The 20,111-nt window shown below is 43.8% G+C and overlaps 1 protein-coding gene across 3 annotated transcripts in view; it reads left to right on the top strand.

The window, feature by feature from the left end:
• The window catches only part of EVA1C (eva-1 homolog C), a 108,508-nt gene that overhangs the window by 62,074 nt on the left and 26,323 nt on the right, over window positions 1-20,111 (top strand). For all 3 annotated transcript variants that reach the window (XM_077479986.1, XM_077479985.1, XM_077479984.1), the window contains exons 2-3: window positions 6,095-6,300; window positions 10,329-10,452. In XM_077479986.1, the coding sequence (XP_077336112.1) occupies window positions 6,095-6,300; window positions 10,329-10,452 (330 nt within the window). The remainder of the gene's footprint in view (window positions 1-6,094; window positions 6,301-10,328; window positions 10,453-20,111) is intronic.

The raw sequence follows: 20,111 nt of genomic DNA, 5'->3' as shown, positions 1-20,111 counted from the left end.
AGGGTGGTCAACTACACTTGGTAAGAGGCTGTGTATGTTGATGGCGTAGATGGTCTCTAAACCGGATCTCTGTTCCTGTTCACCCCGTCAAGCTGTCTTTTTTCTTAAGGGAAAAGAACTTTATGTGCACTTTAAATCACTTATGAAAAGCTCTGCGTTTTATATGATTTTAACTACTTGGTTGATTCCAGTATGGTGTGCGAAAGTAATATGCCCTGTACACACGGTCGGACATTCCGACCACAAAATCCATCAGATTTTTTCCGACGGATTTTGGCCGAAATTTGTGTTGCATACACACGCTCGGACAAAGTTGTCGGACAATCCGATCTTTCTGAACAAGGTGGCGTTCGTTGCGTACGACGGGACTACGTAGAGGCCAGTAGCCAATAGCTTTCCTCTTGTAAGTTATTCTGAGCATGCGTGGCACTTTGTTCCGTCGGCATTCTCTACAAACGATTTGAAAAAGTCCGATCGGATTTTGTTGTCAGAAAATTTTAGATCCTGCTCTCAAACTCTTTCCGTCTGAATTTCCAACGGAGAAAGTCCAATAGAGCCCACACACAATCGGATTTTCAGACAACATAAGCCGATCGGACTGTTTCCGTTGGCATTTCCAACCGTGTGTACAGGGCAATATACCCCATGACTAATGTGATGTCACTTACAGGCTGTGTTCCGATAGGCTGCAATTCAAAAATCTCTTCCAAAAATGGCTTCCATTACTTTTTTGTGAATTGATGATGGGCACACACAAAAAAAAAAAAAAAACGTATTTGCAAGATAAGACATAGAGTGTGACTTCTGTGGTGCAGTCTTCTGTATCGAGCCTGGAATTTCATCTACACAGGATTGCTTAAGATTTATACTCAGTCGACCATAGACCTCCATCTCCCGCTATTGTGAGGAGTGAAACTGTTAATTTGCACTGGACACATGATACTGGTTTCACTTTGAAGGACCGCTTATAGCACAATAGTGAATCACTGGCTGTTTTGACAGCTTTAAATGCATCGTGGTACATTGCTGTGAAGAAAATTGGGCCATAGCACAACATGAAATACCAGAGTGAGAGCCGACTGCAGACAGGACAAGATAGGGGCTTGTAGACATATCGCACATGTCATCGCACATCACGTACAATCGCATTTTATTCTTATGTATCTAGAGCTTCCTATACTGGTAAAACACTCTGTATTATCTGCTAAAGCTGAGGTACTGAATATAAATTCAAGGAGGTCCAGTCAGCAAAATTTACTTCTAGCAAAGGTCTGAATCTAATTATTTGTGCTATGACTTTTATGTAGTCATTGGATGTCTAAAAATAGCCCCCTATCACAGTGTCCCCTTTAGAACTTGTGCCCCCATCAGTGTACCCCCATACTGCAGGTGCCCCATCAAAGTACCCCCATACAACAGGTTCCCCATTAGAGTATCCCCATACATGTCACCTACATTAAAGTACCCATTTACATTGGGTGCCCCATCATAGTAATCAAAGTGAAAAAGTAAAGGTGGCGGCACTTCAAGGATAAAACCGCCTTTTTATTAGATCATGCCATTAAAATGTAAAAAAGTAGACAAAAAGACATACACACAGTCCATGGACAGCCAGTAAACGTGTTTCACACGCAGTGCTTATTCATTCACTTTTTCACTCTGATCGCTTGTGGCTATAGACCGGGCGGCCATCTGAGCACTTTTATCAGATCTTCCTGCAGGCTGCTTTGGAGCAGTGTGTACCCTGTATACCACCTCACCTCAGCTGCCCCATCAGAATACACCCATATATTAAGGGGCCCCATCAGAGTACACAAATGCATCAGGTGCCCCCATCAGAGTACATCTATGCATCTGGTGCCCCAATTAGAGTACCTCCATACATCTGGTGCCCCCATCAGAGTACCTCCATACATCTGGTGCCCCCATCAGAGTACCTCCATACATCTGGTGCCCCCATCAGAGTACCTCCATACATCTGGTGCCCCCATCAGAGTACTTCCATACATCTGGTGCCCCCATCAGAGTACCTCCATACATCTGGTGCCCCCATCAGAGTACCTCCATACATCTGGTGCCCCCATCAGAGTACCTCCATACATCTGGTGCCCCCATCAGAGTACCTCCATACATCTGGTGCCCCCATCAGAGTACCTCCATACATCTGGTGCCCCCATCAGAGTACCTCCATACATCTGGTGCCCCCATCAGAGTACCTCCATACATCTGGTGCCCCCATCAGAGTACTTCCATACATCTGGTGCCCCCATCAGAGTACCTCCATACATCTGGTGTCTCAAGTCAAAGTACATACATTAAGTGGCCCCATACATCAGGGGTCCTAGTCAGAGTATCCCGATACATGAGGTCCCTCCATCAGAATACCCCCATATATCAGCAACATGTCTTGTCTAAGCCAGGGAGGCAAAGAGCAGTAGCCGGGAGGCGAAGCAGGCTGCTTCAGAACCCATCGGCATGGCCGGAGACGGATGACAGCACACATTGCGGCCATCTAGTTGGACGGGGCCACTACAGTGGAGCTCTCAAATTTTTGCTGGCAGGAATTCTGACAGCTAAATTCCGATGGAGCATACACACGGTCGCATTTTCGATGAAAAGCTCTCATCTGTCTTTTGCTGGCCGAAATTCTGATCCTGTGTACGTGACATAAGTGTTTGGTTACAGATCCAAGAATTCTAGGACTAGATTTGTTATGCATGGACTGCCTTTCCATTTAATTGATGATTCATCTATATAAATGTAAGACTTTTACACTGTTAATATTCACTGGCCATTGGTCACTCGTTCCTAGAACTTTTTTCCCCAAAGCGCTTTACAAATTTATTGTCCAAATTGTGCTACAGAACTCTCCTTTACAGTCTTTATCTTTTGTGTCTGGTGTATAAGTTGGAATAAATTCGTTTAACAGCAGCTACTCTTAAACCAATATTTACATTGCTCTTCTTGCCTGTCAGTCACTGCGGCTATGCCAAATGATACAGCCTATGCAATCACTGTGAGGAAGGAAATGCCTTCAGATAAGTCACTGCTGTTTATTATTTTCAAGACAAGTAAGTGACAAAGGGGGAGATTCATCAACCCAGACAGGAAGTGAAAGGAGGAGCAATGTTTTATCAAGGGCTGAATGTCTACTGAGCCAACATAGGCCATTGTCTAGGGCAGGGGTCTCCAAAGTAGAAGATGTCCCTGCGTCAGTGTGAGTAAAGAATCTCCCATCATTGGTATTATTGGAAGGAACATTGTTGGCATTAAAGCGGAGGTCCACCCTAATGAGCACAATCGGCACCTTTCGGGGGGGGAGGGGGGTGCAGTTACCTGGATAATCCAGGTAACTGCACCCACTTCCGGGACAGCTCTCTGCGGAAAGGGGCGTAACTTACGCCCCTTTCCGCAAGTGCCCGCCCCTTCCCGCAAGTGCCCCGCTGCCTGCTGGGAAACACACAGCTCCCAGAGGCAGCGGGGAGCGTCCTTATTGCGCAGCGCAATTCGCGCATGCGCAGTAGGGAACCGGGAAATGAAGCCGAAAGGCTCCATTTCCTGATTCCCATACCCAAGATGGCGGCGGCAGGACCCGACAGACGACCTAGCGATCGGCTTCGGGTGCCGACATCGCGGGCGAGCTGGACAGGTAAGTGTCACTATTTTAAAAGTCAGCAGCTGCAGTATTTGTAGCTGCTGGCTTTTAAAAAAAAAAAAAAACGCGGAGTCCCGGTGGACTCCCGCTTTAAGGGACCCATCATTGGGGGAATAGTGCCCCATCTTTGGTATCAGTGGGAGGAATAGTGCCCCATCATTGACATCAGTTGGGGGGGGGGGAATTGTGCCCTATCATTGGTGTCAGTGGGAGGAATAGTGCCATTATGTTGGTATCAGGACAATGAATAGTGCCCCATCAATGGTGTCAGTGGGAAGAACAGGGCAATGGTGCTGGATTCCCGGCAATAGTGCTGCATTCCTGGCAATGGTGGGTGCATTCCTGGCAATGGTGGGTGCATTCCTGGCAATGGTGCTGCATTCCTGGCAATGGTGAGTGCACTTCTGGTAATGGTAAGTGCATTCCTGGCAATGGTGGGTTCTGCATTCCTGACAATGGTGGGTGCTGCCTTCCTACCGTAGCAATGGTGAGGCTACATTCATGGCAGTGGTGGGTCTGCAGATGGGCACTTGTGAGACTGCAAATGGGCACTGACCCTTATTTTGCTTCACAGTTCTTTATTTAAATTTTTTATTTTTTTCCCTGAAACTTCCCTCTTAAAGTGAAGGTGCGTGTTATATGGCGATAAATACAGTATCTCCAAATAATGCGCCCAAGCTCATCTCTTCACCACACACACCCACAAAGGCAAGATAATTCATGTTGGGAACATGTCGGCCCTCACATATATTCACTTCATCAAATGTGGCCCTCTTTGAAAAAAGTTTGGACACCCCTGGTCTAGGGCAATAGAGCTCTCAGGGGTGAAACACAACCACGAACATATACTGCTGACAGTCCCTTTCCTGTTCTAGCATGACTGTGCCCCTGTGCACAAAACAAGCTCTGTAAGGTTTTATGAGTTTGGGGTAGAGGAACTATAGTGACTTGCACAGAGTCCTGACCTTAACCCAGTTGCACAATTTTGAGATGCATTAGAATACTGATTTTGAGCACAGTTTTCTCATCCAGTATCTGTACCTGGGCTCTCAAAGGTTCTGAAAGATGAATGGGCCCATATTTCCACATGTGAAAATCCTTGTTTAAAGATTGGACTATGGCCAGATTTCCACAACCTTTTGACAATGCCCTAGAATGGCAAAACGGCCAAATAGCCCCAGACATATTTTAACAAATTAGCTGCCTGTGCGCAGTTTAAGGAGTGGTGATGTTGAAATAGTTTACTTTGTACTTTCAGTTCACCCTCTCTGGGTTTGTACACTTACAAACTCCTTGTAGAGTAGGATGATAGTTTCTTCTAATTTTCTTACCTGCTCCTTGTTATTTTCACCTCCATATAATGTGCATTGATTATGTAGTTTCAAGATGTCATTTGCTGCCCTGTACACAAAGCCCATAGTAGAGTAAATCTTCACATTCCTATGTCACAAGTTTCTGTTTGTGTTCAAACATGAGGCGTGTTGCACAGCACTGCACAGGTAATGCATGACCTCTGTCTGTAGTCTCAGAACTGACATTTCCTGTGAGAAACGACATATCTCACAAGCTCTAGATCTCTCAGTCTAGCACTGGTGCAAGTGAGAGCTACATGGTCTCTTTGTATTGAATGCTGTGTGACCACGTGGACAAAGGGGGATCAATCAGCCATAACACTACAAACTGCAGCCACAACATGTGAGCCCATCATTACAAGGTGAGGGAAACAAACAGCACATGGAAATTAACTACACCAACGCATAGTCAAAACAAAAACATTTGAAAGTATAATATTTGAAAGGTGGATGCAGCATTGGTCCAATTCTGCATCTGCTCTAAGACTAAGAACTGAGCGATCAAACACAGCTGATCGTTTGGTTCGCAGAGCTCCGTGTGCAGAGAGCTGGTGACTGTCAGTCAGAGGCTCTCTGCTCTGCCCCCCCCCCCTGCATACTGGAGCACTGGGCTGTGCAGGGGGCGGGAGTGGCTCGCTCAGGCTTTCAGAGGTTCACTGGTAGGCTGAGCCAGGTGCTGGTCCAGGCTCCTGGGTAAATCCTGATCATATGGTCATGATCTTTCCTCAGCTTGGACTGGCTCTGTGAAAACAGGTCACAGGAGTGCAGAACGAACTATACTCCTGCGATCTTCAGGAAAAGTACAGCCAAACGAGCTTTGGCTGTACTTCTCCTTTAAACCACTAAAATAAGGGTATACGTGGTAAGCACCCCTGCCACTGTTATAGTTTGCCCCCAACTCCTATCACTGTCAGTTTTGCACATATACATTTTTTTCCTTGAGTTGCCCACTGGGTTTATGATGCTTCTCTGTATATTCCTGCCCCCAATGTCTCACCTTCTGAGCATTTTATAATTATACCAAAACTAATATAAAGTTTCTGTCTGCCTTGATTTAATCAGTCTGCGATTGTTGTGTCTTTTCTAGGTTATCTGACAAGGCTGTTGCAGAATCACACTGTGTCTGCTTGCGACGGTGAACACCTGACCCTGCATTGCCCTCGACATTCCACCATCAGTGTCCAGTCTGCATTTTACGGGCATCACCTGAACGGTTCACCAAAGTGTGCCTCACTGTCACTGGAGATCATGCCCAATCCTCATAAACCCTGCCTTGCTCCAACCGCACTACAAGTAGGTGTTCCATTTCTTGCCAGCTATTTCTCCTGCTCCTAGTTAGTTATATTGTTTCTAAAGGTATGACCATATGGTCTATGTGTATGAGTATGGTGGGGGCTTTATGTTATAAGTTTCTTTGGGGGGCAAGAACTGATATGAATAGTTCTACATTCTCTTTAAAGTGATCATTTCAGGTGCTGGGCAGTGTGATAAATAATAATGCTGGTAATATAATGGCTTTGAGTGCCTATGTTTATCTTCATCTATACAATTGTGCCAGTGGAGTCTCATGGATCTCAGCCCCAGGCTGTATGCAGGGCTTTGACTTCTGTCCAAGTCAGCACTAAGCTCCACCCCCACCAAATAACAGTCCAATACTAAAAGCTTATTGAGGTTTCTGGCAATGGACTGTTAACGTGGTTGTTAATCCAACAGAATAACCTCCCATCGCTTCTGTAACATAACGTTATGTGCCCCAGTGCCTCTGTTTAATAAAAAAGCTGCCGATTATACCTTATATAAAAGCGTCTCCCAGCGCTCACCTGACTCCTCAGCTCTCGCCACTGCCCGGCTGACAGCTATAGCGGGTGGGGCCGAGCACTCAAACTAACGTCAGCCTGGGAGGAGGAGAGAGCCAAGAAACAACGTGAGCGCCGAGAGACGCTCTTACATAATTTATAATAGGCATCTTTTTTGTATAACACAGACCCAGTGGCACATAGCGTTGTGTTACAGAGGGGATGGGAGGTTTTTATTTTAGTTATAATAGCAGCAGGAGGGGAGGGAGCGGGCACTGACACAGCACAGACAGGGGGGGAGGGGAGGAGGAGAGGAGGACAGAGAAGGACAAAGCAGGGCTGCAGATGATGGAGGCACATAAACTGACCACGGTGTCAGGGCTGAGCAGCCATGATAAACCGTGGTCATTTTACAGAGGGGAGGATATAGCTAGGCAGGATCAGCCAGGTTTTTTAGGCGATAGAAGGGACCAAATTACACAGCACTGGGCTGTATAACATGCTTTAAGGGAACGGGATCTGTTTATTTTTTATTTTTAGGGTAACAAACACTTTAAAATGTAGTGGATAGGGCTTATCAGAAAGCATGGGTGGGGCTTAATATATACTTGGACAGCAGTCAGGGAAGGAACTGATGACCTTGACCCAGTTTACGCTATTTAGTACTGCAAACTATGCTATCTAAGGCTGGCCATACTTGGCGCAAATTCCTTTCTTGCATCCATGGGTTGCAGAAAAGAAATTTGCACGATTCCCCCATCAACAAAGACAGTGTGGCCAGGGGAATCCCTCCTGTCTGCTCCCGGGGGGAGGACGGGGGAAGCCGTCCCCACTAGGAGAAGACAGTGATTATCGCTAGAGGCTATAGCAGCCACTAGTGATAATTGTAAGAGAATCCGGCAGGCTGGTTGTATCCACCTTGGGTACATTCAGCCTGCCCATTAACGGTTCAAATCTCAGCAGGTTCCCGCTGAACCGGCCAAGATTTGAATCGTGTATGGCCGAAGTGGAGTCAATTAATGAATATTGGACAGTTAAAAATCTTCTACAGTCTTAACAGATCAACACCTGAAAAATCATACTGTCTACAAAGCATAGTACTTCACTGTCTTGCCATACAATCTCAAAGTTATCACACTCTTTGTCAATGTTGGGCCTTGTTCACACCTCAATGCAGTGCAGGAAACCTGTGTTCTCTGTAGGTTTCCCCCACCATGTACTGGGTGTGTGATCTGCTATGGGTGTCAAAACAATCCTAACACCCGAAATGCAGAACGCAATATCTGAATGGGGACTTTTGCGCTCTAAAGTTTTTATGAATTGAAACATTCAACTTCAACACCTTCAGTTCTGGAATGCTTCTCAGTCAGCAATGACTAGTGTGGTCCTAAACCAACAAAGAAACCCTTCTGTTGCAAGAAGTCATTTGGAGTTGTATGGGGCCAGCTCAGTGCCATTAGCCTTTTGGTCTTACTACACTTCCAATAAAATAAAATATAGATGTCATATTGTTGAGCCTTTTATTACTGCTTCTTGTCTGCATTCTTGGAGTTATCCTTTAAGTCTTGCTTAAATTTGGTCTTTGCTGGGTCCACTTTCACCCATCCCCCCATTACCATGCTGATGCCATTTTTTAATAAAACATTTTCCCTACATACCCTAGGAAGGAGCGGTGAATATTCACTTTCTTCTTTAAAAGGACATATTTTATGGATAGTTTTATTTTAGAGACAGAGGTGTTTTAAATGTTTGTTAATTTTTTTTAAACATTTATATTAATCATTTATTTTACAAATGAACTACGAGTTTTCCAAAAACATAGCACAGCAGAAGATGTTTGCCTTCAGTCTTTCGCTCTCTAATTGGAACTCTCTATTGCCCCTTTTTATCAAAACAGGCAGTCGTGTATGTATAAATTGTAGTTGGAGCTATTGAGCTCTGTGAACAACATGTTTTGTTCAGTAAAGAAGTCAAGATTATCCTGATAAATGTGAAAAGGAGCACATGCTGGCTGTAAATTTAATATGTAATATTTTATATCTTCTTGTCTAAACAAGAAGTCTCTAGGATCTTTTAGCAGAGCAGGCAGTCGTGTGTGTGTGTGTGTGTGTGTGTGTGTGTGTGTGTGTGTGTGTAAATTGTAGCTGGAGCTATCGAGCTCTGTAAACAACACATTTTTCTCAGTAAAGAAGTCAAGATCAGCCTGGTAAACGTGAAAAGGAGCACCTGCTGGCTGGGAATTTAATATGTAATATGTTATATTTTCTTGTCTAAACAAGATTAGAGCAGGTAGTCATGTTTATTCAGTAAATAAGTCAACATTAGCCTGGTAAACATATAAAATATTACATTTTCTTGTCTAAACAAGAACTCTCCGGGCCTCTTTTTTTTATTGGAGCAGGCAGTCATGTGTGAATACATTGTAGCGGAAGCTATTGAGTGCTGTAAACAGCAAGTTTTTTTCAGTAAAAAAGTCAAGATTAGCCTGGTAAACATGTGAAAAGGAGCACCTGCTGGCTGGGATTTAATATGTAATATTTAAAATTTCCTTGTCTAAACAAGGGCTCTTTAGGGCCCCTTTTTATTAGAGCAGGCAGTCGTGTGTATAAATTGTAGCTGGAGCTATTGAGCTCTGTAAACAGCATGTTTGTTCAGTAAATAAGTCAACATTAGCCTGGTAAACATGTGAAAAGGAGCACCTGTAGGCTGGGATTTAATATGTAATATTTTATATCTTCTTGTCTAAACAAAAACTCTCTAGGGCCTTTTTTTCTCAGAGCAGGCAGTCGTGTATATAAATTGTAGCTATAGCTATTGAGCTCTGTAAACAGTACGTTTGTTCAGTAAATAAGTCAACATTAGCCTGGTAAACATGAAAAGGAGCACTTGCTGGCTGGGAGATTAATATGTAATAATTTATATTTTCTTGTCTAGACAAGAACTCTCTAGGGCCTTTTTTTATCAGAGCAGGCAGTCGTGTGTGTATAAGTTGTAGCTGAAGCTACTGTGCTCTGTTATCAACTCTTTTTTTTAGTAAATAAGTCAAGATTAGCCCGGTAAATATGTGAAAATAACTTAATATGGAAAACATATAGACAATTCCCTAATTCCCATAATGCATATTGTTTTTTTTATTTACAGAACAATTCATTGAGAACAGGCTGGATCAAACAAAAGTGCAGTTTTTGATGGCTTTCTATTGGTCTCCTTCCCTGCATGGGGTACTATTGTGTAAAAAGGAAATGTTTTCCTATATAGATTCAGATAATACTGATGGGGATAAGTAAGTGCACAGATACGATTTAAAACAGGAAAGTTTCATGGGACTGAGTTTTCCTTTGCATACAATAATATAATACAGAAAAGAAGATAAGATTGGCTGATTGCACATGATCAGCATCTGGATGTGAATGTGAGTGTGATAGCCTATTGTCTGTATGTAGATATGCTATGTTATACTGGAAATGCATACATTGTTGTTGGGTGTGATCTGCTCTCATGCTTATGAATCTCTCATTGTTTTAGAAAGTCCTGGATGAATGCCAGAATCTGAGGTCCTGCCAGCTGCCTGTGAACAGTCGTGTATTTGGGCTGGATCCATGTCCGGGTACTACCAAATATCTTCTGGTGTCTTACAAGTGCAAACCTAGTAAGTGCTCTAAAGCTGTCGTTCAATCTGCTTATATTTTGGCCTCTCTGGCTCCTTCTCTCCCCCCCCCCTCCATCAACATGTTTTTAACCACTTCAGCCCCGGAAGGTTTTACCCTCTTAATGACCAGGCCATTTTTTGTGATACGGCACTGCGTTACTTTAACTGACAATGGTACGGTCGTGTGACGTTGTACCCACATACAATTGATGTCCTTTTTTTCCCACAAATAGAGCTTTCTTTTGGTGGTATCATCTCTGCATTTTTTTTTTCCTTTGCACTATAAACAAATGAACATGGACAATTTTGAAAAAAAAGCAATATTTCTTACTTTCTGCTATAAAACATATCCAATAAAAAAAATTTAACAAATCGAATTTCTTCATCAATTTAGACCAATATGTATTCTGCTACATATTTTTGGTAAAAAAAAATCCCAGTAAGCATATATTGATTGGTTTGCCCAAAATATATAGCGCCTACAAAATAAGGGATATATTTGTGGAATTTTTATTTATTTATTTCTCTTTTTACTTGTAATGGCAGTGATCAGTGATTTTTAGCTGGACTGCGACATTGCGGCTGGCAGATCGGAAACCTAGCTGACACTTTTTAGGAACTAGTGACAATATTACAGCGATCAGTGCTAAAAATAGGCACTGATACTATATAAATGACGCTGACAGGGAAGAGGTTAACATTAGGGGCGATCGAAGGGTTCAGTGTATTCCCTAATTGTGCTTTCTTACTGTGGGGGGGATGGACACTCTGATCCGTGTTTATGATTAGCAGGGGCACTAGATCAAGGTGTCCATGCCTGATAGTACCTCAGTCTGCTTGTTTACATCGGCAGACCGCCGTTCTGTCTCTGTGGGGAGCTATCGCTGGTGGCCAGCGGACTTATTGACAAAATCATGTACAGGTATATGATTTTGCAAAATAGAGCCGCCTTGCCACAGTATATGTATGGCAGGCAGTCGGGAAGTGGTTAAACAAAACATTGCCGCTTTCATTACATACCGGTTTTTAAACCCAGATATGTCATCACTGGGTCTCTGTGTCTCTCTATGCAATGCGTGCAGATCATAGCTGGTGGGAGGGGCTGGCTGTACATAGCTTCCTGAAAACCTCATAGCACCCTGTCTCAGCTCTCTTCTTGAGAGTCCTCAGTCCTGATTTAAGCAGTGGGCTGGCTCTTGGGAGGAGTTATCTAAATATCAAAATGTCTTGGATGGATGTCAATCTGGAGGAGTGGGTGTTCCTAGACAGGATGTATTTGAACACAGATTGCTCCAGGTAACATTCACATGTGGTGCTGAGCCTCCATGCATGAGAAAAGGCTTGGTGATGCTGGACTTCCTGCAGGCGGGCTCTACTTGACCTGCTGCAGCTTCTAATGCACACTGTGAGAAGCTGACATTGTGCAGAGAAAACAGAACAAGCAATTTCAGTACATGAGAGGAACTTGTACAACTGTACAAGTCTGAAGGTAAGGCTGGAGTTCAGCTCTGATAACATGATTGTGTAGTGCAGGGCTCAAAATTTCAAGTCCTGAGCCGCTAGCCAGGCCTTAAGAGTTACTCACCACCAGTTTTCCCACCCAACCCCTCCCCTGCCCCACCCATAAGTCCGCCCCTAAACATAGTTTACTATGTTTCCATTATGAATGGAGAGAATCAGGGATCAGAATAGACTGACTGTCTATTCAGAAGAAGAAGTGGCCAGTAAATTACATATTTACCACCCCCTTCCCTGCTCTTCATCCTGACACAGGAAGGGTGGCTTATAGAAGAACTAATCCCCTCCATTTTCCTCCTGCAGTCGCTGAATGCCTATGGGAGGGAGAGGAGGAGAAGCAGGCATTCAGCAGCTGCAGTAGGAGCATGGAGGGGATCAGTTTTTCTATATGCTAATGCCCTTCATGCCCCTCCGGTCCTGGTGTACAAGTGGTTTGCATGGGACCCCTGGAGAATGGGGTCGGGATGCAATTGCAACCACTGTAGGTACACCCCCTGCTCCTTGCTACTATAGATGCTTCCAAGCACTGCAACAGGTCCCACAAAGCTTACTGTGATTCTCCCAGCCGCAGTCACACATCTGCCTCCTCCACAGGTAATGCAGAGTTCTAAAAAAAAAAAAAAACATGCAAGACAAAGGCATAATGAGCTACTATGCATCACATCATATGAAATATAACCTTGGAACGATGCCCTGCAGTGCCACACTCCGCTCCCATGGTCAACATCTTTCCCAGAGTTACTTCTGGGTTTGCATGCTTTGGCCGAAGCCATGCTGACTTCAATCCTGCACATTTGCGTAGGTGCCGCTGGTCTCGGCATGGTTCCTTCATTGCGCATGCGCCAATGACGTTGGTGGCAATGTATATAGTAAATATCTCCTAAACAGTGTACGTTTAGGAGATATTTACAGTACCTACAGGTAATGCCGCGTACACACGTAGCCAACTATCCGGTGGACTTAGTCTGACGGACTTCCCGCCGGACTGTCCGCCGGACTTTCCGAACGAGCTACTTGCCCACACACGACACTTTTTCAGCGGACTAATACGGCGCACTAAGTCCACCGGACTATCGCCCACACACGCGGAAGAAAGTCCGCTCATTTTGAGCGCGTCTCCAGGTAGCCGGGGCCAGCGAAGGAGGTGTCGCTGGCCCCGCCACCTGGTATGGAGTTAAAGGGGTTACATCATAATAGGCGGGGACATCATCCGGTGATGTCCCTATATAAGTCGCCGCACGCCGCGTCCCTGCCATTGTGAGCGGAGGCAGCGACGAGGCAACTTCTGAAGAGAAGAAAAGGAGAGAACAGAAGACGGCGACAGCGGCGACAAAAGACCGGGCCACCGCCTGGTGGTAGCAGAAGATAGCGGAGGAGTCCGGCGAGAAGACCCCCGAAGACGGAAGACCCCCGGAGCTGTGCAATAAACTATTTTAACCCCTGTGTGTTGTGTTTTTTTTTTTAACTTTTTTTTTTACAGGTGAATGGGTAGGGGTACATTGTACCCCATACTCATTCACATAGGGTGGGGGGCCGGTATCCAGGGGCCCTCTTATTAAATCAACATGGGGACAAGGTGCTTTGGGGTGGGGGGGCCGCGTGGCCGCGGACTAGCACACACACGCCCGTACTGTCCGCCAAAAAGCGAGTCCGGCGGACAGATTGGAGTGCAAAAATACTTTCTAAGTACGCCGGACTTTTGGGTAAAAAAAGTCAGCCGGAGGCTACACACGGGCGGATTGTCCGGCGGACTTGAGTTTGCCGGACTTTTTCACCTGATTGTTTGATCGTGTGTACGCGGCATAAGCCTTACTATAGGCTTACCTGTAGATACAATTAAAGAGGAAGACTTTGCTTCTGCATTGTACATAATAATGCTGAGGGAGCACTCATGGCAGTGGAGAGAAGAGAACACCAAAGCCTGTTGGAGCAAAGTGTAAGGAGTAGTAATACAGCCTTTTCAGAGGTTCCCCACCACAAGTTTTTTTTTTTTCTTCCATCCCAGGTTTGGGCTTTAATATTGTCGGACGTAATGGAATAAAACATTTTGTTAAGTTGTGTGTCTAATTATACAAATCTTGTTAAGCTTCCTTTTTCAGTTATTTGTTGCTAATTAATTTGTTATTCACATATTCAAAAAAACATATAATTTTCATATTTATTTCTGTATCTTACATAACTAATAATAAGGTCAGTGTTATAACGGCATTTTTTACCTCCCTACAGAAAAGGCTGCACATTCAGTAGGTTAGAGTAGAGTACAAAAATCGCTGTTTAGTGTTACTGCAGGAGATAGTGGGGTGATAGAAGATTAAGCTCATAAGATTAAAGCCCAACTCTGGGCTCTGTGCTCCTCTCCAGAGACCAACCATGTACAGAATGGTTCCAAGTTGCCATATGGCATTGATTTACATTATTGCAGATTGAAAAGGAAAGGTCATTCTCAATAACATTAAAGCATTATTAAACCTAAAAGCAAACATTTATTATAATTCCTTTGAAAAAGTTTTCATACCCCTTGGAATTTTTTGCATTTTTTCATGTTACAACCAAAAATGGAAAATGTATTTTATTGGGATTTTATGTAATAGACCAACACAAAGTGGCACATAATTTTGAAGTGGAAAAAAATAAACTGTTTTCAATTTTTTTTACAAGTAAATACATGAAAAGTGTGGCGTGCATTTGTATTCAGCCCAATTCAATCAATACTTTATAGAACCTCCTTTGGCAGCAAGTACAGTTGCACGTCTTTTTGGGGATGTCTCTACCAGCTTTGTATAGCTAGAGAGTGACATTTTTGCCCATTCTTCTTCGCAAAATAACTTAAAGAGGAAGTAAACCCTGATGAGTTTACTTCCTCTTTCATTCCCTGCAAAGGTAAACCATTATGTGTCACTTACCTGACACAGGAGCCAGCAAAGTCACGGCTGTCCCCTGGAGTCCGCCGCATCCATCTTCTCGGTGGGTCTCGCCGCTCCGCTGCTGTCATTCTGCGAAGCCGCGATGACGTCACTCCCGCGCATGTGCACGGGAGCCACCACTCGCGGCATATCGCCGTTGACCGCGGCGTGCGCCTGCGAGCCGCTGTCTATGGCATGCGCCATAGACAGTGGTGCCTGTCTTTTGGCAAATATCTCCTAAACCGTGTAGGTTTAGGAGATATTTCTTTGACCTACAGGTAAGCCTAAATTTAGGCTTACCCGTAGGTCAAAGTTGGTTGTAAGGGTTTACAACCCCTTTAAGCTCTGTCAGATTGGATGGAGAGCGTCTGTGAACGATAATTTTCAAGTCTTGCCACAGATTCACAATTGGATTTAGGTTTGGACCTTGACTGGACCATTCTAACTTATGAATATGCTTTGATCCAAACCATTCCATTGTAGCTCTGGCTGTATGTTTAGGGTCGTTGTCCTGCTGGAAGGTGAACCTCCGGCCCAGTCTCAAGTCTTTTGCAGACTCTAACAGGATTTTTTCTAATGTCGCGTACACATGACTGGACTTTCCGGCAGACTAGGTCCGGCGGAATCAGTCCGTTGGACAATGCAATCGTGTGTGGGCTACTCCGATAGTTTTTCATAAAAAAAATCAGACGGACCTAGAAATAGAACATGTTTTAAATCTGTCCAACGTACTCAATCTGGAAAAACGTTCGTCTGTGTGCTGGTCCGATAGACCAAATACGACGCAAGGGAAGCTATTGGCTACTGGCTAGTGAACTTCCTTTCTTAGACCCGTCTTACATCATCACATTCAAAAAGAACGGACTTTCGAACAGAGTTAGTCCGTTCATGTGTGGCCAAGTCCATTCGTTCAGAATTCCGTCAGAACTCCACCAAAAGTCTGTCGGGAAGACCATCAGAGCTTTTCTGCCGGAAAGTCCGGTCGTGTGTACGCGGCATAAGATTGCCCTGTATTTGGCTCCATCCATCTTCCCATCAACTCTGACCATCTTCCCTGTCCCTGCTGAAGAATAGCATCCCCACAATATGATGCTGCCACCATCATGTTTCTGGGTGGGGATGGTGTGTTCAGGGTGATGCGCAGTGTTAGTTTACCCCCACACATAGTGTTTTGCTTTTAGACCAAAAAGTTCAATTTTTGGTTTAATCTAGCCAGAGCACCTTCTTCCACGTGTTTGCTGTGTCCCCCACACAGCTTCTCGCAAACCGCAAACAGGACTTCTTATGGCTTTCTTTCAACAATGGCTTTCTTTTTGCCACTCTTCCATAAAGGTCAGATTTGTGGAGAGCACTACTAATAGTTGTCCTGTGGACAGATTCTCCCACCTGAGCTGTGGATCTCTGCAGCTCCTCCAGAGTTACCATGGACCTCTTGGCTGCTTCTCTGATTGATGCTCTCCTTGCCCGGCCGGTCAGTTTAAGTGGAAGGCCATGTCTTGATAGGTTTGCAGTTGTGCCATACTCTTTCCATTTCCGGATGATGGATTGAACAGTGCTCTGTGAGATAATCAAAGTTTAGGATATTTTTTTATAACCTAACCCTGCTTTAAACTTCTCCACAACTTTATCCCCGACCTGTCTGGTGTGTTCCTTGGTATTCATGGTGTCGTTTGTTCACTAAGGTTCTCTAACAAACAGAACAGCTGTATTTCTACTAAGATTACATTTCACAGGTGGACTCTATTTACTAATTAGGTGACTTCTGAAGGCAATTGGTTCCACAAAATTTTAGTTAGGGGTATCAGACTAAAGGGGGCTTAATACAAATGCATACAAAATCAAGCAGGTTCCTTGAAAAATAAATGTAATGAAAATATATTGATATTTTATTAGAAAAGTTTAAAAATTAATTGGTTACTTATGAGAAGTCACAATAGGATAAATATATTTATTATATAAAAATAAAAAATACAATTCCCAGGCATCGTCTGACCCAGTTCACTACTGGCCAATCTCAAGTGGTTGTCTGTATACATACACACATATGTTTCTTGACATTGTATTTTGTGTTTTTGTATAATGGATATAGGCAACCTATTGTGACTTCTCATAAATCACCAATTCATTTTTAAACTTTTCTAATAAAATATCAATATATTTTCATTACATTTATTTGTCAAGAAATTTCTGCCTTTAAAAGTCCCACAGAGGAACCTGCTTGTTTTTGTATACAATTTTCAGGGATGTGGGCGGCAATTCTGGTTTCATAGTTCAATGGTACTATCACAACTGAATACAAATGTACACCACACTTTTCACATATTTATTTGTAAAAAAATTGGATAACCATTTATCATTTTCCTTCCACTTCACAATTATGTGCCACTTTGTTGGTCTATCACATAAAATTCCAATAAAATACATTTATGTTTTTTTGGTTGTAACATGACAAAATGTGGAAAATTTCAAATACTTTTTCCTGGTCTGCTTTTTTTAAAGGAACAAAAATGGAGGCTTGTGCCATTTAAAAAATGGACCTGAACAGACAAGCTTGTGAAAGGGGCCTAATGCAGCGTACACACGACCGGACTTTTCGACGGACTAGGACTAGGTCCGACGGAATGAATCCGTCAGATAATACAATCGTGTATGGGCTCCAGCTGACTTTTTTTTCCCCAAAAGTCAGACGGACTCGAGTCCGGACGAAAAATCCGCTCGTCTGTATGCTATTCCGACGGATGAAAACCGACGCTAGGCAGCTATTGGCTACTGACTATGAACTTCCTTATTGTAGTCCGGTCGTACGTCATCACGTTCAAATCCGTCAGACTTTGGTGTGATTGTGTGTGGCCAAGTCTGTTAGTTCGGAAAGTCAGTTGGAACTCCGCCGGAAGACCGTCAGACCTAGTCTGTCAAAAAGTCTAGTCGTGTGTACACGGCATTAGGATTAACCACTTCAGCCCCGGCCTATAGTCATATGACGCCCACATCCTGGGTGGGCGTCATATGACGTCCACATCCTGGGTGGGCGTCATATGACGTCCTCTGATTCCCGGCCGCCTAGGGGGCGCGCGCACACCCGCGGCATCGCTCGGGACCTGGTGCGTGTGCCCGGCGGCCGCGATGTTCGATGGGCACCCGCGATTGCCCAGGAACACAGCAGGACCGTGGATCTGTGTATGTAAACACACAGATCCACGTCCTGTCAGTGGAGAGGAGACCGATGGTATGTTCCCAGTACAGAGGAACACCGATCGGTCTCCTCCCCTTGTGAGTCCCCTCCCCCACAGTTAGAATCACTCCCATAGGGAAAATATTAACCCCTGCAGCGCCCCCTGGTGTTAACCCCTTCCCTGCCAGTCACATTTACACAGTAATCAGTGCAATTTTATAGCACGATCGCTGTGTAAATGTGAATGGCTCCAAAAATGTGTCCAATGTGTCCGCCATAATGTCGCAGTCACTAAAAAAATCGCAGATCGCCGCCATTACTAGTAAAAAAAAAAAGCCATAAATATATCTCCTATATTGTAGATGCTATAACTTTTGCGCAAACCAATCAATAATTGCTAATTGCGATTTTTTTTTTTAACCAAAAATATGTAGAAGAATATGTATCGGCCTAAACTGAGGAAAAATTATTATTATTTTTTTTAAATTGGATATTTATTATAGCAAAAATAAAAAATATTGTGTTTTTTTTTTTCCAAAATTGGCGCTCTTTCTTTGTTTATAGCGCAAAAAATAAAAACCGCAGAGGTGATCAAATACCACCAAAATAAAGCTCTATTTGTGGGAAAAAAGGACGTCAATTTTGTTTGGGTGCAAAGTCGCATGACCGCACAATTGTCAGTTAAATCGGCGCAGTGCCAAATCGCAAAAAGTGCTCTGGTAAGGAAGGGGGTAAAATCCTCCGGGGCTGAAGTGGTTAATTTGGATACTCTTCTAGGCCAATAAATGGTACACATGTGTTGTGGTCCTTCTGCCTATCCCAGTCAATGCTGAAACACATGGAGAGAAGGAAGATTAATGACAGAAGTGGAGCAGACATTATTAAAAGATCATTAAATCTAACTTTTCCCCTTTGAGAGCCCATTCCTGGCCGGCCCGCACCCGGTTATGTCATCCTCCGAGCAGATACCCGCTGTCTGCCCTGTGTGGATACAACTATACTCAAGATGTTTTCAGGAGTATTGTGCTGATTACACTACATGAAAAAGGACTTTGTCTTCTGCCTGAATGGAGAGAATAATCCTATTAAACAAGTGTGTACTCTCTGCCAGTGCTGAAAAGGCTTATTTTACAACAGTAGAAAGAGATTTTCTTCTTCTTTTTTTTTCAAAAACTGTCGCTGGCACCTGACCAAGGACTCGTTTCTCTGCATCTGATCCAAGAGTGAAGACTATAGCGATTCATGTACCACCTGTACACGCCGCTCTGATTCTCCGCTGTACAAGCTGCAGGCTTAAAGGGAACCTGTCAGACAATTTAGATTTTAAAAGTTAAAGTTCCAAGAGGAGATGCTTCAGCTTGCTTTCTGTTACATCGTTGTAGCCAAAAACATTCCCCCATGTTCCCATCAGGAACCCGTTCTACTTTATTACTAGTGGCTTGACTTTTTTGACTTAAGAATACAGCTCTGCCCACCTTCTCTCCTATAAAAGTAGTTCTGCTCACTTCCTATTTGGTCACTTGCACAGGAATTGAGGAGAAATCGCCCCCCATGGAGACAAAGACTGCAAAACTAAAAGGACATTTTGACTGGATTTGGACCAAACATTTTTGGATTATCTTGTGAGGCTTCGTTCACACCTAAACAGGTTACGGTTGATGAGTTTTCCAGGTGTATTTTTCACATTTTTTTTAATGCAAGGTGTCTGTTGAAACCAGCAAAAGCACTGCATTTTTAATGTGGCTTTTATGCGTTTCCGTTGAAGTCTATAGTACCAAAAACACAACCTGATGTGAGAAAAAAAGTCCCTTTCCGAAAAAGTACACCAGTGGAAAATGCACAGATGTGACCCATAGGAGACCATGTTCAATGGACTGTAGTATGTTTTTGAAAACAATGTGATCGCTGATTAAAGCTTTGGACCCACTCTGGAGATCCTTCATGTGCTGGTGAAATCTTTTTGCTCTGATTGCAGGGAAGGGAGACACCCCCCTCCACACCAGTGTTCATTTTGGCAGCAAATTTCGATTTAGTTTTAGTCTTAGGACTATAATGGCAATTTAGTT

This window comes from Lithobates pipiens, unplaced genomic scaffold (genome assembly GCF_037356315.1).
Source record: "Lithobates pipiens isolate NorthernLeopardFrog02 unplaced genomic scaffold, aLitPip1_a1.2 Scaffold_16, whole genome shotgun sequence".
NCBI classification, from domain to species: Eukaryota; Metazoa; Chordata; class Amphibia; order Anura; family Ranidae; genus Lithobates; species Lithobates pipiens.
This window is presented reverse-complemented; position numbering and strand designations above follow the sequence as displayed.